This window comes from Azolla caroliniana, unplaced genomic scaffold (genome assembly GCF_043228905.1).
Source record: "Azolla caroliniana isolate FFs.n. ecotype wild unplaced genomic scaffold, voAzoCaro1.0.p SCAF_13, whole genome shotgun sequence".
In the NCBI taxonomy this organism is placed as follows: domain Eukaryota; kingdom Viridiplantae; phylum Streptophyta; class Polypodiopsida; order Salviniales; family Salviniaceae; genus Azolla; species Azolla caroliniana.
This window is the reverse complement of record NW_028230448.1, coordinates 1,576,901-1,594,568: the sequence shown is the minus strand read 5'-3', so window position 1 is coordinate 1,594,568 and position 17,668 is coordinate 1,576,901. Positions and strand designations below refer to the sequence as shown.

General features: G+C 37.7%; 2 protein-coding genes across 2 annotated transcripts; one reads left to right on the top strand and one right to left on the bottom strand.

Moving 5' to 3' along the window:
• The first annotated feature begins 610 nt into the window (after window positions 1–610).
• Window positions 611–2,911, top strand: LOC147855935 (uncharacterized). Its single transcript, XM_087329712.1, has 2 exons — window positions 611–1,215; window positions 1,641–2,911. The coding sequence occupies exons 1-2, from the start codon at window positions 736–738 to the stop codon at window positions 2,673–2,675; spliced, it is 1,515 nt and encodes a 504-aa protein (XP_087185838.1). The 5' UTR covers window positions 611–735; the 3' UTR covers window positions 2,676–2,911.
• A 2,645-nt stretch (window positions 2,912–5,556) lies between these two features.
• On the bottom strand, window positions 5,557–15,695 carry LOC147855934 (uncharacterized). The gene is made up of 8 exons (XM_087329342.1): window positions 15,210–15,695; window positions 11,968–12,105; window positions 10,179–10,247; window positions 7,992–8,063; window positions 7,828–7,910; window positions 6,208–6,339; window positions 5,907–6,120; window positions 5,557–5,819 (listed from the first exon to the last, which is right to left on the bottom strand). The coding sequence occupies exons 1-8, from the start codon at window positions 15,651–15,653 to the stop codon at window positions 5,775–5,777; spliced, it is 1,197 nt and encodes a 398-aa protein (XP_087185468.1). The 5' UTR covers window positions 15,654–15,695; the 3' UTR covers window positions 5,557–5,774.
• Between the last annotated feature and the right edge of the window lie 1,973 nt (window positions 15,696–17,668).

The following is a 17,668-nucleotide window of genomic DNA, read 5'->3' as shown; positions in this document are numbered from 1 at the left end:
AGGGAAAGGTGAAGGAGAAGGAGAGAAACAGAGAGGAGGAAAGAAGATAAAGTTTAGGGTTTTTAGAGAGAAACAGAGAGGAGGAAAGAAGAGAAAGTTTAGGGTTTAGGAAGAGGGTCAAGGGATAGGTTAGTGTGAGGAAGGACAGAAAAACAGAGAGAGAGAGAGAGAAATTAGGGTTAAGGAAGACTGAGGGAATTCAGGAAGAGAGAGAGAGAGATTATTGCTTTCCTGTACCGCAACTCTCTGCTCTGCTCTCTCTCTGTTTCTGTCTCTCTGTCTCTGTCTCTGTCTCTGTCTCTGTCTCTCTCTTCTTTTCCTTTGCGGAGGAGAAGAGAGCAAATTTTGTCAGAGTAGGTGAAGTATATATAAAAAAGAAGAGAAAGAAGAGAGAGAGAGAGAGAGAGAGAGAGAGAGAGAGAGAGAGAGAGAAACAGAGTGTTTGTCTTCATCATCACCACCATTGATCGTCTCTCTCTTTCTCTCTCTCTCTCTCTCTCTGCACACATAGACACAGACAAAGACACAGAAGACACAGAAAAAAAAGCCATATCTCCAATGTAAAATTTCTCGCTTGCAGTTTTATCCATCTTTAGTACCTTCCTTCTTCTTCTTCTTCTTCCTTCTTCTTCCTGGCTCACCATTCCTCTTCCAAAACCTTCCTTTCTCCCTGTCTGTGTTTTGATAATCCCTCCTCTTTTCTCCCCCCTCCCCTTGCTCTGTGCCTCTCTGGCTATGGACATTGCCCATCATCCTCACCCTCCTCGTTCTGCAACAACCCTAATCTCTCTCCCTCTCCCCCTCCATAGAATCACCACCACTGCTGCCGCCCACCTTTCTTCTTCTTCTTCATTTCCCTTGTCTATAACCAGCCCTGCCTCTCCCTCCTCTTCCTCCATAGCCACCGCTCCTAAGCCTTTCCCCCTCCCTGAGCTTGACCACCCTGACTTCCTCGCCATTGACGACCTCCTTGACTTCTGCAATGACGAAATTGGTGGACCCACCACTGAGCCTCCCATCTCCTTCTCCACACCCCCTTCTTCTTCTTCTTCTTCTTCTTCTTCTTCCACTACTACTACCACTACTACTACTTCTCCGACCAGTACTGCAACTCCTGCTCCTGCTCCACTCCAAGCTGTTCTTGAACCTCCTGTTGCGTCTGAGAAGCAGCAGCAAGTTCTCAGTGTCTTTGACTCGGATGAAATCTGTGTGCCGGTAAGCGAATCAAACCATTCATGCCTTCCCTTCCTCCATACATACATACATACATTCATACATACATGCATACACATACACATACACATACACAAACACATAAGTACATATGTACATTCATACATACATTCATGTGCATTTGCCACATCTCTCATTACTTCCCAAACAGAAGTTTAGGAGCAGTAGTAGCAGCAGCAGCAGCAGTAGTGATAGTGAAAATAGTGGCCCTGTTTCTCAAATTGGTGATGGTAATTGCAGTTGCAGCAGCATTATTACTCAAGAGGGAATGTAGTGGCCATATTCCCCAAATTTGTGATATATCACTCACTTTTAGAGGAGATATGTAGATAATATTAGTGACTAGACAATTGAGTTCTATTTTAAGTGTTATGCCTTCTCTTTATGTGTGCTTTGTTCCTCTGCAGTGTGATGAATTGGCGGAGCTAGAGTGGCTCTCCAACTTTGTGGAAGAATCTTTCTCTTCAGTTGATACCACTCACCCCCCTGCCTCTACTACTGTGCCTGCATTAGAGGGCCCAATTAGAGGGGTTACAACCTCTAAAGTTGAATTGGGTGAAGAAGAAGAACAAGAAGAAGAGGAGCAAGAGGAGGAGGAAGAAGAAAAAACAAGTAGAGGTACTTTCCATAGTACTAGCCCTGTCTCGGTGCTAGAAGGTAGTTTGAATCCAAGGGAAAGGGCGACAAGTTTTAGCCCCGAGACGTCCATCCCGGCTCGAGCTCGGACGAAAAGGTGTCGGGCTGCGGTTTGCTTTTGGAATTCGAGGATACTCTCAGCTGAAGCCTCTGAAAGTATACTGGAAACCTCATCCACCACATCTACAATCACTACGGATAATGACATGTTTGCCTTTGCCACCACTTATTATGATGAGGATAGTGATGATGATGAAGAAGAAGAAGAAGAAGAAGAAGAAGAAATCATTGATAGTGACCATATCAATGAGGATGCTATCAATGAAGATGATGACCATATCAATAGGAACCGCCTTCCATCCCACTCACAATCCAAAAGGGCTGAGAAGAATGGTAGTGGTAAAGTAATAAAGAAATCAGCCATGAACAACACTGCTACCACCAACAAGAGCAAGAGGCTGAAGGTGTTGGATGGTGCTTCAGTTAGGAAATGTCTTCACTGTGCCTCACAGAAGACTCCTCAATGGAGGGCAGGTCCATTGGGTCCGAAAACCTTGTGTAATGCATGTGGTGTAAGGTATAAGTCGGGTCGCCTTTGTGCCGAATATAGACCCGCATCTAGCCCTACTTTTAACGAAACTGAGCACTCGAACTCGCATCGACGAGTCCTTGAGATGAGGCGGCAAAGAGGTGAACCTGTCATCAATTCAAGCAATGATAGCTTTGTCTCTCAACGGCATGAAAAGCTCAGTAATCGAGATTCTTTGGTTGAGGACCGAGGCAGACTATATGTAGCCAAGCATTGATTGAATATACAGAAAATGCCACCGATTCGAGCAATGCTTGTGTTGTCTCCCAACGACATGATAAGCTTCTTGTGTCGGGGACTGAGGCAGACTATGTCTGGCCAAGCATTGATTGAATATACAGAAAATGTATGGGAACTTATTGGCAGATTCATTAATCTTGTATTTGGGAGAAGAGTAAAAATTGTTGGGAAAACAATTCATTGATCTAAATGAGCACAGAAAAATTTCTATTATATTTCACATTGGTAGTTTTTCTATGGGATTTGCCTTTTTCCTCCCTGTGTGTTGTGTTTGTCCATCCATTAGGAAGTATAATCTCTGCATTATGCTAGAGTTTTATTTTACAGTTCATTACGTGTGCACCTTTTTGTTGGAAAACACAAAAGCAGGATAGACAAGAGTAAGAAAGAGAGAGGAGAGCTCATCAAGTTTTGATTCTGCTCCATTTCATGAAGAAGGAAATCAAGAAGAAACATAAGCCTTTTCTTCTTTGTGTACAATTTACTTGTTTATGTTTTACTTTTTCATTTGCATTTCCAGCAGACGAATTTTCTTTTACTTAAATCCATAACGTGGGATGACTGATGCTTTTGTTTGTATTTGGAATTTGGGTTTGTGTGTGGTTTTCACACTTCACAAAGCAGAGTTCAATCATCAAATTTTCTTCACAATTTCAGTGCACTTTGGAGATAGAGGTATCTTTCTACTGGAGACCGATTGTGATATATGGGAGGGACAGATCCTTGATTCCATTGCAAGGATTGAGAACTTGGTTTCTCTCAAATTTGTGGTATGATGTAATGTAAATCACCCTGGCAACAGCCATTCTTAACATGAACCTCAAGAAAAATCATAATCTGGTTAGATAAAAGGGTTTAAAATCAAGAGATTCTGTATTTCTGCATACATAGCGGTATGTTTTTAATCCAATACTACACAAATTCCACCATCCCTTACAGCCTCTCTTCTATAAATTTACAGAACCTATAGTAAAATCTTTGGGTGAAAAGTTTTGGAGTCTGCTTTTTTTTGTTTTTTACTTGGGCAAATTTTTTTTAGTCCCTAGATTCAACTGCAAGCATTTATCTTTTGAATAAAACCTTAGGGAAGCCCTTTCTTCCCATTTTTGTTTGAGAACAAATCTAAATAAGCAAAAGAAAGCATTGAATGATAACAGCCTTAAAAAGAACACATTGAATAAACTAAAAATCACTTTGAAGCAAAGGAGAAATAGATGTTTTGAATGTGGATTTGTTTTAAGAGCATTTAATGTTTTAAAGAAACCACCATGATAAAATGCACACCTCCTAGGTGTGTGCTCATTTATTAACCTCACCATGAAAATAACAGAAACTATCATGGGAAAATGACAAATTCACTGAAACATGCACTTTCTTCAAACCTCCCCCCCTCAATGCTCGTATGTGTGCCTTCATTTTGAGGATGAAAAACTTCCAACTCTACTACTGCAAGATTTTTATTTACTTTATATTGTGGTTAGGCCAGAGAACACTTCTAGATAACTTGTCGTCAATCCTCCTTTATAAGCAGTACATCTGATGGGCCTAATCAATCGTCATTGTCTTGAACTTTTGTGTGTAAGGGTCTGTATGCTCTACCTTGTTATTGGTGACACTTTTGGACAACCTACTGTTCATCAACCTTTGTAAACAGAGTTCGTATGCTGATGGATAAATCGAGCATTAGACGTCAATACCTAGATCTTCAAAGAGAAATTCTTTATATATTGATACAAAAATGTCAAAGATTGATGCTATGTCCCAGAAAAACATTAATGCTCTCCAAATAAGACTTCAACATAGATAGCTCGAAAGCCAATTTCTTTATATATGATGTAGTTCTGATCAAAAGTTTGGCTTGGAAAAGTTGGCCACTAGAGTTTTTTTGTTACAAGGTGATGTTCTTGAAGTAGGGTTGTTTTGTACACCGCATGACTACAAAGTATGGTGCAGTTGTACGGGTTGTATCAACACTTTTTCCTCTAGAACCTTAAACCTCATCACTTTAAATAATCTATACATTTAGACTTCCAACTATCTCTCGTGAAAGGAGAAGTAAAAATATCTTAAAAATTCACTCAAATCTATGCTTTTCAGAATCTTCACTTTCGTAACACTTTTTGCTGCTGTTTCAGATTCTTTTCCCTTATATTAACTTCAAAGTTGGCTGTCACCCTCTTTCTCTCCTATCCTGTAAATATGATGAGTGTTGGAACTTGGTATTAACATCTGCCATTTATAGCTGAAGATACAAAGCATTCTAGGATTTTTGCCTGTTAACATCTACTTCCTAATTAACTTCTACTTTGGACATATTGCTAACATCTACTTCCTAAATCCTAGCCCATTGTGGAAATTTCAAACTGCATTCATCTTATCGTACAGTACTTATTTTTAGACTCATACACATGCTGTACCATAAAAATTGGCAACCTAAAACTTCTCATTTAAAGTTTGGGCTAGACCCTTCAAGTTAGTGAGGTCATTCAAAGAACAAATCTATGCCTCAAGCTTCTAATCCAACTTCACAAATGAAAGTGGGTTTATATATTGGTTGCCTGGGAAACAAACATATTAGGCTGCAACTACCATGCATTAGGCAAGACTATATATATAATCAACACAATTGAAAAAGTAAAGAAAAGAATTAAACTAGCACATAGATACAATTTTTCAATTCTTTGGAAATTTCCCTCAAGTTGGTTAATCATGCCGTGATATTGATATATCAAAGAATTGTTTGAAGTAAATTTGGGCTATTAATACAAAGTGTTGCAACTACTAGTCGCAGATCCTTGTTTATATACATGGCTAGCACATAGATACAATTTTTCAATTCTTTGGAAATTTCCCTCAAGTTGGTTAATCATGCCGTGATATTGATATATCAAAGAATTGTTTGAAGTAAATTTGGGCTATTAATACAAAGTGTTGCAACTACTAGTCGCAGATCCTTGTTTATATACATGGAAGCATAAACTACCACCTACAGTTTACATAAGAATTGTACAAGGAAGATCCAAGATTTTGAGAGCAGCCATATATTTCTCCAAGTAAAACCATCATGTGAGGTTGTTTATTCCATCGTAAAGTTATCAATACAGATCAATACCTCATTCCTCTGGAAGAAACAAAAGAATTATTAATGAGTAGATCTCTACTAAAACGTAACGTGACAATGAGAACTTAAACACCAAATTCTACTCACCCTTATAAAACTCTGCGTTCTTCCTGGATCATTGTAGCGTGCTAGCATGAATCCAGGTTTTGGCTTCAGCCCATCAGCAATTAGAGATGAGCGAAGTTCTTGTTCCTTCTCCTTTGCAATCTCTTCAGTTGTTTCACCACTAAATTTTAAAGCTGCCATGAAACTTGGTGGTACTTCTCGCAGCTTTACAGCATCAATAAGTGGAGTAGGAAGGCTGCAAACCTTCTACTTATGTTCAGAAAACGCAAGATATCTTCATGATCCTCATAGGTTCAACGAATGACAAAAATGAATATCTCACCTTGACAGGTTATACTGAACTGGAAGCACAATCTGTATATTAACATCTGTCGTAGTCTCAGATGGAGTACTTGTAATCACTGGTGTCGTCATTGGTATCCTTTCTCCGTTAGAGTTATTGCCAAATATGTAACTGTATATTTACCAAAATCATCTATATAGCATTTTATGTAAAATGTAATATATTATGTACAATAATAAAAGTACAAAGGGGCAAAGCATCAAGGTACGAGCACTAATGACAAAGTAGCAAAGATACTGCACTGCTAATAAAAAAAGCTGCTGCCAAAATTAATTTGGACAAAACCTAAGATGAACACAAGATACCACACTAACTTAAAAAGGCCTTATCCTTAGATATTGTAGAGAGCGTACTCAGTGCTTAATGAGATTCTCAGATCAAGCATGGCTGCAACGCTCATAATAGTGGAAGCTCTTACCACCATCAGTGTCCATCCGTAACACATGGGATAAGATAAGATAAATGATTTTGACATCGGGATGAAGAAGTAAGAATCAATATAGATGTTCCCAATGAATCAAGCATGAATTAGGACGGTTTACAATATCAGCCCGCACATTAATAAATCAAAATTGGCTGTCAATCACAGATTGGTTGAAGTTAAAACCATTCAATTTGAATGCCATGGTACAATTGGTAAACCAGATTCCCAGTATGGGTCAAGAAGCTACGAAAAACTGTAAAGAACAAGTGCTACTCCAGCTACCCCTATTTTAAGATGAAATGAACATGATAACTGTGAGCAGCTACAATGTTGTAGGGCAGTAATCCTTTGTGCATTATCTCTCACTCCACTCACTCAGAGAACTCATCAGGCAAGATCTCATTCAGCTAGAGACCCGGAGAAGGAGCACATCCATGGAGCCTCCACATAAGTTGGGGATAAAGATGATCTTATATAGAGACCATCTTTTCCTCATTACTGAGGACGAGTTTATATGATGCCTTGGATGTATTGATATCCTGAAGTCTCATGGATTAGGATAAACCATTGGAATGGTTCAAACCTCATGACATCAAGTAAGATTGACACAGGCATGCATAAGAGTTATACTGTACCTCCTGTGTGTTTTTAGAAAGGGATTCGTACCATTTCCCACATCATGGATTTCTATGATCAAAGATGCTTGGCACTCTTTTTACAAGAGATCCACAGGTTTAGAGTATTTTCTGATTAGTAGAAAGGCCAACATATAGAGGGCTGTACAAAGAAAAGTAGTGGAACTTCTACAGATTGAACACACAAAGAGACCTCAGAGCAAACACAACAGCCAGAAGAACCTTATGGAGGGGATATTACTTGACCAATCACTTCAGCTGGTGTTTTTAAACATGGTATCGTTGTCCCCGGCAGATTATTATCGACATTGATGCAATAGGGCCAATCTCACTCAGGTTTTACCTTTCCCAGATCTATTTTGTGCATCATATGTCCACTTCCCAGCATTATAGCTCAACCTGTACCAGGGACCCTACAACATTGTACTTTGATCACAATATTGTAGTAACAATGTAGAACAGGCTGCCATTTACTTTACGCGCAACATTTCATTTCATTTCTCTCCATCATTGTACATTTCAATATAGATGTGGGCTCACTCTGTAACGTCCTTGAAACCTTTATTTCCAGCAAGACGATCTCCTTGTGCTTCAACAACAATGAAAGGATCATATTTACGAATCTATGTAGTAAAAGAAACAATTATTAGAATAAAACTGCAACCAAAATTTTAAAGAACAATTAACAAATAGAAGCTACTTACCTCATATGCGCTCATTCTTTTCAAAACTTGATACTTCGGTGTTTCTATATCAGGTGTCTTGTAGTACCTTAACTACATAAACGAATATATTATTATTTTAAAGTTCATATACAATAGTAAAAATATAGCATATCATGAAGATTGCATATGAAATAAATATTGACAGCATCATCCTAAGTAAAATATTTGCTAAATCCTCTTATGACACTAATAATTGGAGAATATAAAGACAGAATCTCATAAGATGACTTAACATGTAAGAATCTTGATTTTACCATCTATATCTCAATTATGTAGCAATCCAGAAGTCATTAAAAAATAATACATTATAGAATAATTGCTCCCAATAATTTAGTGGACACAAGCTTAATAATTAATTGGTACACCCTAGAGACAAGATTTGCAAAATGACCAAAATGTTTGATGAGAAACATCAGTGTGTCAGATATTATGATACAAAAATATATTAACAGGTTTCCTTAATAACTAGCATTCAGTGTTGATCTGCAAGTCAAAATCTAGTCACTAGGAACATCACAGTGTCAGATATGATGATACAAAAAATGACCAAAATGTTTGATGAGAAACATCACTGTGTCAGATATTATGATACAAAAATATATTATCAGGTTTCCTTAATAACTAGCATTCAGTGTTGATCTGCGGGTCAAAATCTAGTCACTAGGAATTCAAAGTCGGGAAGAGGGCCAAGCATCCATGTCACATATTGTAGAGAACACTGGAGAAGAATTGGAATCTTAATAGCAAAGTTATTTTTGTGGCAGATTGAAGTTTCAAAATGATTATTCTCACTATATCTATCTTAATCTGAATCTAACTCCATGAAATTATTTTCCCTGCACTTCATACGTTTCCTATTCAAAGCATGTGAATAATTTAATGAATTTGTGCACTCAACTCAAAACTAGACCAAATGATCTTGTTATTAGTACCAGACTGAGATAGATATAATGATTAAGACCAAAGGCCAGGGGTCAGCATCTTTGAAGTTACACCTATTATTGTATCAAACCATGAAATTGTATTTATGAACAACAAACAAAAATCAATGACGAACTCAGAGTCTATGGTATTATCCAGTGTCCTTTGTAACTGGAAACCAGTACTTTTGCACTCGTCTGCATTTGCATGGCATCATGATTCATGTAACTTAGCAAATTTCACTTTGTCAAGAAGATTTTAGCATGAGAATACAACAACTGATTTTAGAATGGTAATAGCCATCCAATTTCGGAAAATGTTTAACCTTTTGTGTAAAAGACTCTGAGAATGCATTCTGTAGTGCCAAAAGGGAGAAACGGAAAACAAAGCTTATGAGTAGCAAAGAAATGTGGAGCTCAATCTGAAAATTTGGCGGCCTATCCTTACACTATTTCGCTTCAAACAAAACAGAGAAAGCTTTCAAACATTGTCAAAAGCCCACCAGCTTTATTGATACAAAAACATGTCTCTCTGCTACTATCACCTGCAGATAATGCTACTGAAGTCATTTTATCATTCCCTCTAAGAAACATGCATGTTTATCCTTGTCCACAGGCAGTAAACTATAAGACTTCCTTTTCCTCGTTTTTCCTTTCCCCACTTTTTCTTGCTGTGGAATTGGCATGTGAGCATGTAAAATTCACTAATGATCCAAAAAATGGAAATTGATCTCATATTCTAGTCAAGAATATATTCTTTTGTCTATATACACTGCAACTGTTGCAGAAGATAATACTATTAACAATAAAATTTATTAACCCATATATATAAATTCCAGCAAGATGAACAATGGAGGTAAATAACTGAATTTGGATTCTTTCACAGAAATTAATAAAAGCTTCAAGAAATTTGACCATAGATAACCTTGTGGGTGATACATTAGCGTTACGGTACACACAGACATTCTAATTTATTTAAAGGAATTCCAGATATGCCAATGCATATCTGAGATTGAAGGATGAGGTTTATAGCTATGCAGGATAATACAAGGATAAAGTATCAGATAAATTCATCTGTAACTGATGTAAGTTGCATTCTTCCCTGCTCACGCTCACTTATCCGTCCCATGGTTTATAATTAACAAACTAACTTAATTCATGAATAACCACAATTGATAAATTTTGATTAACATTCTGCAACACTATATGAATGCATCAAATGTATGTATACTGTACTTATACTCACTTGCTTCAGAAGATCCAAAATTGCCTCGGTGGAAAGATACTCGTTATTTTTAATAGAGTCCCAAAGGTCCTAGTTCAAAAGAGACATCAACCAAAACCTAAATAAATTGCCTTGAAATATGATTCAATTTTGTTTCTTATAGCACAAAGCTGATGCACAATTGTTAATAGAAAAATGAGTACTCTGATTAATTAGCAATAATACACATGTACACAACCTTTAGTAGGATATCTCAGCAAAATTATTTAAAATGATATCAATCTATCAATGATATTCACCTATTATAAATAGAGTTTAATGATTGAACCTATTATTGGTATCTAATCTATTATAGATGGAGGTCATTGATTGAAATTTAGTTGAAAAAATAAATACTTGTCCAACTGATTGTCCGGCAATGACACGTATATTTTAATGGATGAAGAGCCAAGTTTTATGATTCAATGAGACCTCTATGAAAGGCAAACTCACTGTACGCTGAACCACCTGACCATGGGTGTGTTGTGACTAATAATTACTAGCCTCTAATTAGTTCAGACTAACAATTTAACTGCAATAAAGTTACCATGCAAGCAGTATACGAATAAGTCGACACCTGACCATGATAAAACTTTCAATGTATGGAAGTAAACAGAGGATCTAACTTCTGCTTTTGGGGCAACTGAATATTAATGTGAAAGCCAGGATAGAGGCACGAATTAGTGGCTAATTGATCAAGGGAAACAGTCCAAACATCCCTCAATGAGGTCACGGCATAACGAACAAGCCATAACGCTTGTGCCAATTTGCCATATCTCCAATATTGATGCCAGATGATTTTAAAACATCAAAAACCTCTCCAGAATGTTAAAAGAGAAAGTGTCATCCTGATCAGAGAATCAACCTGATCAGGCAAATCCACGGCCTGAAATGGGGAAGCTGGTCATGTTAGAAGCCAGATAAAGCCCCAGAAAAGAATAGAAACAATTAAGAGCGATCAATACTGAAGTACCAGAAGAACAATATAACCAAAAACCCTTGTTATCCAACAGTTAGACAAGATCCATTGCCTGCATGGTTCCCTGGAAAAACTGCCAATGCAATCTATCATAAGGTTTTTCAAAATTATTAAGGAGAATGAATGTAGGTGTGAGGAATGAATTATGATTGGTCCAAGATGCATTGGTTCTGAATAAAACCAGTCTGAGAATCACATATGCCTATTGCGTTAGATTGTTATGACTGGACCGATTGTACTATATAGCTCTTTAACAGATGAAATCAATTCCAGCTCTGTAAAAAGACTGTCAAGCATCTTGAGAATTGCAGGATGATAACAGAGGAATCAATCTATATACTATAGAAGATGATTCCCCCTTCCTAAATTGAATTTAATGTATGTATAGGGTAAAGGGAGAATAAGTTCCCTATAACATTTTGTTAATAATTGTCATATAGATTATTGTTTCTAACGTTTATTCAATTCATTCCAAACACAAATATACAGCATAAATAATGTGAAGACCACAATGTTATAGAAACATGAGCACATGAACCATTTCATGTAAATGCAGTTATGTGAGAAGCAACTATTTTCATAATGGTGAAGGCAGCAATGAGTTTAGCATACCACATGACTAATAAACTTCCCAGTATCGGGGTTGATGCCCATTATAGACAACCCCGTAAATAATGTGAAGACCACAATGTAATAGAAACATGAGGAGCACATGAACCATTTCATCTAAATGCAGTTATGTGATAAGCAACTATTTTCATAATGATGAAGGCAGCAACGAGTTTATCATACCACATGACTAATAAACTTCCCAGTATCGGGGTTGATGCCCATTATAGACAACCCTGTAAAAATAAGCTCAGGTTTCCAAGGCAGAAGTGCAAACTTCATTGTCATTGTCCATCGTGTTGTGATCTCGCAAGGCCCTGACTGCCGAAGAACAAACATAATAGATGTTAGATTTCCAAAGTTCCAGAATCAACACTGTAACCACAAGATCTTCTCAAATAATGATAAGTTTCACTGTAATTTCTTAATTATCAACAAAAACTGATGCAAGAAATATTTAATATCGTATACAAGAAATATTTAATATCAAGGATAATATATAACACGCAACTAATATAATATAGGAATGCATGAGCTTGGCTTGTTGTTGGTATACACAACCTATCAAATGGAAAATGATCATGTGACAATTAGAATGTCTTATCAATTACAAAAAATAGTCGTTTTTGTTAGATATAATCAATGATCAACCCCAAGTTGTCAATTTATCCCCACATGTACTCTTTAGTGTGCACATTTTGTGATATCGCCCCAAATGAGGAGTAGCTATTGTGCAACCCGACCATATGGGTCGATAAGGTGTCAATGTACGAAATTGTAAATGAGTAGCACAAAATGTATTTCGGAAAGAGGGAAGTAGGGTAATAGGATTGAATATTCAAGTGAGTAAAAGAATATTCTGTGGGCAAGTTACAATATACTTAATCTTGAAGTCTGTGCCATTGAATTTAAGATAAATACTATTTGGCACTAGCTTGTATCTAGGGAGCTGGGTCATATTAAATGACGAGTCAATTGACAAAAATAGAATATTTCCAATACTAACAACTGACTTGCACATTTAATGCGACACTAAGACCAAAAAGAGAATACAATCCACTCTCGCTATCTCTTACACAGTGTCTGTGACTATTATCTGCCCTCACTAATTTTGTAGTCAACTGGTCCAGATTCCATCTAAGCTCTAAGGTGTGAGCGCATGGGTGGACTACCATTGCAAGCTACTCTCGTATGTAATCGAAAGTTTGTTTTCATGTATACATCTCTGTGATTGTAACTCTACCATATGTAGTAGATGGTGCAATGATCCTCTGCAATCAAGAACACCATGAAACTGTACCACTGGAAAGTGAAAACACATATCTAGTAAAGGATTTGAATGTATCCACATCACTTGCCATATCAGAGTCATGGAATCCAAGTAACTCCAATGGACCCTTTCCATAACATATATATTTACTCTTTGTTCCCTTCAAATATCTAATAGTTGGTTTGATAACCTCTCTACTAACAACTTGCATTGCATGTGCAATGTCTGGTCTTGTCGCAGCCATGGCATGCATCACACAGCCACAAGCTGAAGAAAACGGTATAGCTTTCATTGAATTCACAGCAGCAGCATCTTTTGGGGCAGTCTTTTTTGCTCAATTTGACATGTGACTGCATAGGTACAGAATGCTTTTGCATCGTTCATGTTGAACCTTTCAAGCAAATTTTCCATATTGTTTTCTTGGGATACATAAAGCAGCAGCTGCTGCTTATCGCTCTTTATCCCCAATATATATTCATCTGGGCCTAATCTTCCATGGAAAAAGATGAATTTAGCTGGTCTGTAAATGCATTAATAGTACTTCTCTTTTTACCAGGAATAAGCAGATCTGCAGAAAATTTAGGGTACCATCTACATCTCTTTTTGTGTAAATTATAGGTAGGATACAGCTACTTCAGTTCAAAAATGTTGTACATGGGTGGGATGTTGTCTTTAAAGAAGCTAACTTGAGAAAATCTTGTTGTGCAAGCCATTGGTGATTATAATGTGCTTTAGGTGGAACCACAAAGGGCTGGAAATCATAATGAGCACGTGGTAAAGTTGGCAGAAAATGATGGACAGCCATTACATACACTTGGAGGTCATTAGCAGCCAATGAATAATGTTGAAAATACACTGTAAATGATAGTGTAATGGTTAAGATTTTGTGGTCCCTCCTAATGTAGATCCCATGCTTGATGATGTTGATCATTGGGTAATTGAAAACTACTACATTAAGGGGACATTTAGGGAGATATGATCCCTCCTTGCAGTACATTATGTTGACTAATGAGGGTGAGCCTCTTACATTAGAAGAGACTAGATCATGTGAGCAAAAGTCTAAGTGGGAGGTAGCAATGGCAGAGAAAATAGAAGCTTTGCATGCAAATAATACATGGGATTTGGTTGAATAGCCCAACGTAAGAATGCCATTCCTATTAATTGGGTCTATAAAATGAAGACTATGGTCTCAAACTCAAGCTCAAGACAATGGTACGAAAAGTTTGATGCTTTTCACATTAATAAAAAAGGAGTGCACTTTGCATGAAGTTTAATATTAAGCTCATGTCTAATGTGCAGAAATGCATCACAGCCAAAGATGTGTAGATGATCATATGAGGCTGATTTGCTTGACCAGACATCCTTAGAGATGCCACCTTTTAATGCTGTGTAAGGGGATCTATTGCATATATGATTGATGTTTTAATGTCCTCTCCACAAAAGCCATGAGGGAGATAGCTGTGGACAGCACATATCTCACCCTCACATGGTTTCTTATTATATCTTTAAGCTGAGCCATTAAAAGAGGAGCCTTTTATTTCCCGCCTCTTTATATCATGTAACACACAAAAGCTTCTAAATTCAATACATGGAACTTACTCCCATTGTTTGTACGTAGGCCTTTTAGATTTCTATCTGTTTGGGTGGTCACCACCAAAGGAGAGGATGAAGGTACCCATGCGTTTTTTGGCGCCATCTTAACAATCTATTTCAAAGGGCAAAAGTGTAATGTTTTATGGGCTGCTGTGTTAGTTTAGACTGGCCAAGTGACCAAAATATGTCTGAGAATCTCTTAAGAGAACTATAGCCTGAAAGAGCCTTTATGCACAAATGGAGAGCTGTTAGGCACACATCTTCCTTGGTGCCATGTAACTTGTCCCTTTGGTACAACATATTCCTATGCACAGCAATTACCTTGAGAAAAATGCATTAGCCACATGCAATTCACCCTTTCTCTTAACTGAAAAAGATTCGCTTATAACACGTTTTTAGGTTCCACAGGTCATCTTTCTGACCTCCTGGCAGACCATAATGCAAAATAATTTCCCTCTATCTCTATCTCTATCTCTATCTTTATTTCTACCTCTAAACAAACAAACGAAATAACAAAGAGTACATCACATACAAATGGACCCTGCATTAGAAAAAGAGGCACCTGGTTGACGCTATGGAGCTCAAATTTGGGGCTGAAGAGGTATCGCAACATCTGGATATTGAAGAGGTATCCATCAATGGAGTCATACTTCGTGATAGGATCCCTAAATTGCACACTCGCTTCATACTGATCTCTAGTTATCCCTCTCTCATCGAAGAGATGAGGAAGATCCTCTTCAAGAAACGCGATAAGATTCTGCATCATCGATGGAGAACAAGCCCTTCTTTCTTCTTCTTTCTGTTGCAATAGGGGAGAGGAAGCTTTTGCGGAGACGGGGCCGTTTCTTCCCCGTTTCGATGCGTTTCTGTGTGAGGGAAATCGAAGAGGAGGAGGAAGAGTATACGCCCTAAATATACTCTTCTGCAACGAAGGAGTTCTGGTAAGCGTATGAAGCTTCGCTGAAGCGAAGCTTGCTAAAGAAGCCATCGAAGCTGAGCTCGCCATAGCCACACGCAGAGAAACTTGGACAAAAATTAATAATAATAATAATAATAATAATAACAACAACAACACATAATAATAATAGGAAGAAGAAGAAATATGAATATCTTCTAAAAGCAAATTTGGCCCAATAATAAATAAACTTAATAATAATAATAATCATAGATTGACCCATGCGTGATATGCGTGGTATTCGACATCCTCAATATTCGTAGTATTCGAGAATATAAAATTGCTCCAAGAATATTATAAAACCATTCGTTTATGGAAAATAAATTTACATAATAAAAATTATTCAATTCACTTAAGAAAAAAAGGAAAAATCACCAATTAATAGAAAAATGGAAGGTCTTCAAAATCACACTAACATAAGAAAGAAAAGTTTTAATTAAAGCGATTATGAGCCGTTATATTCTAATTTCTAAGTTCTAGGTTCTAACTTCTAACTTCTAACTTCTAAGTAATGCTTCGAAATTTAAGAGTCTATGCACTATCACATTCATCATCCTTATCTTCAAGCTCATCCCTAATGTCCTTATGAGCTTCATTTTCATCAATAGCTTGATTTTGCATTCTCAAAAGTCTCTCATCATCTTCTTCTTTGTTGATCATATCTAATGTTGCTTCAATTAGGCACAATCCCCTTTCCTTTATTCTTCTAATGAGACAATGATTTGTATGTATGTAAACCAATTTCTCAACATGAGCATGAGTCAATCTATTTCTTTTTTTTGTATGTATCGATGAGAATGTACTCCAATTTCTTTCACAAGAAGATGCACATGAACCTTGAGAAAGCACACGAATTGTAAGCCTTTTTAAGTTTGTAGTGCTTGCTCCAAATGTTTCCCACCACTTAATTGCATCATGCATTCTAGTTGGATCATTTGCCATAGGAACTTGAAATGAACTCTTTTGTTGAGTTTTATAAGCATAGCATTCATCTAATAAAACACCACATAAAGGTATATCACCATTAGTATACTGCATAATAGTTTCCATCCAACTTGTATTCAGCTTCTCATCAATATCTTGAATTTTTTCTCTCCAAATTGGATGCAAAATAAAGCCAATTGCATGCAATGGTGAATGTAGCATTGTCCATCTTTGCATACATATTCCCCGAATTTCATCAAGCAATAAACGATCTACATCTTCAATGTGGTTTATTTCTTCTATCATACGATGAGTACATTCATAAATAAAACCCATGGTTGCACCTTCTCTATCCGCCAATCTAAGAACTTTTAGGATAGGCTTGCATATCTTTACGATCTTCTTTGCTCTCTGAAACCATGTCGTCCTCGTCGTCGAACTGTGCTCTTGAAAGCATGTCGGCCATGGCGTTGTTCTTTCCGGAGATGTGCCGTATCTCCAAACTCAGGGACTTGATGAACGTTATCCATCTGAGCATTGCCAGGTCCGGCGTCGCGCATCCAGAAACCATTCCGAGGATCGTTAGGTAGTCCGTCTCGATTATTACCTCCGTCCCGATAAGATAATCTTTGTCGACCTTGACTGCCGAAACAATACCTAGAGCCCTCACTTAACTTGGGCGTATCCTCGATGTCGCTCATTGAGTATCTTCGCTTCGAACCGGATAGGGGACCGTGTGCCGCCCTCGTCTTCCTGACTGATCACCCATCTTATCCCGGTCAGGTTCGTATCTACGGTTGCATAGATTGGAACGTCTTTGTCCTAAACCGCTTTACGGAGTGCTGGTGTCGCGGTCAGCGCTTCTTTCAATCTCCAGACTGACTCCGTATGTTCCTCGTCCTAGTCGAATTTGCATCCTTTCTTTAGTAGCTCGTAGAGAGGTTCCGCGATATGTGCGTAATGAGGAACCTAGATGTGGTAGAACGCACACGCCCCCAAGAACCTCCGCACCTCCATTATCGACTTGCATTCCTCCTTCATCGCATAAATGGCTCCGACCTTTGCCGGCGATGGTTTCCGGCCAGAAGGCCCGCACAAGTGACCGACCACTAAGATTTCTGATTGACAGAACGCCAAATTTT

Coding starts and splice junctions, on each gene's coding strand:
- LOC147855935 (XM_087329712.1), top strand. CDS start 736: ATGGACATTGCCCATCATCCTCACCCTCCTCGTTCTGCAACAACCCTA. Junction 1,216..1,640: donor CGGATGAAATCTGTGTGCCG/GTAAGCGAATCA, acceptor GTTCCTCTGCAG/TGTGATGAATTGGCGGAGCT.
- LOC147855934 (XM_087329342.1), bottom strand. CDS start 15,653: ATGGCGAGCTCAGCTTCGATGGCTTCTTTAGCAAGCTTCGCTTCAGCG. Junction 7,911..7,991: donor AAAGAATGAGCGCATATGAG/GTAAGTAGCTTC, acceptor TTTACTACATAG/ATTCGTAAATATGATCCTTT. Junction 6,340..7,827: donor GGTTTCAAGGACGTTACAGA/GTGAGCCCACAT, acceptor GTAAATATACAG/TTACATATTTGGCAATAACT.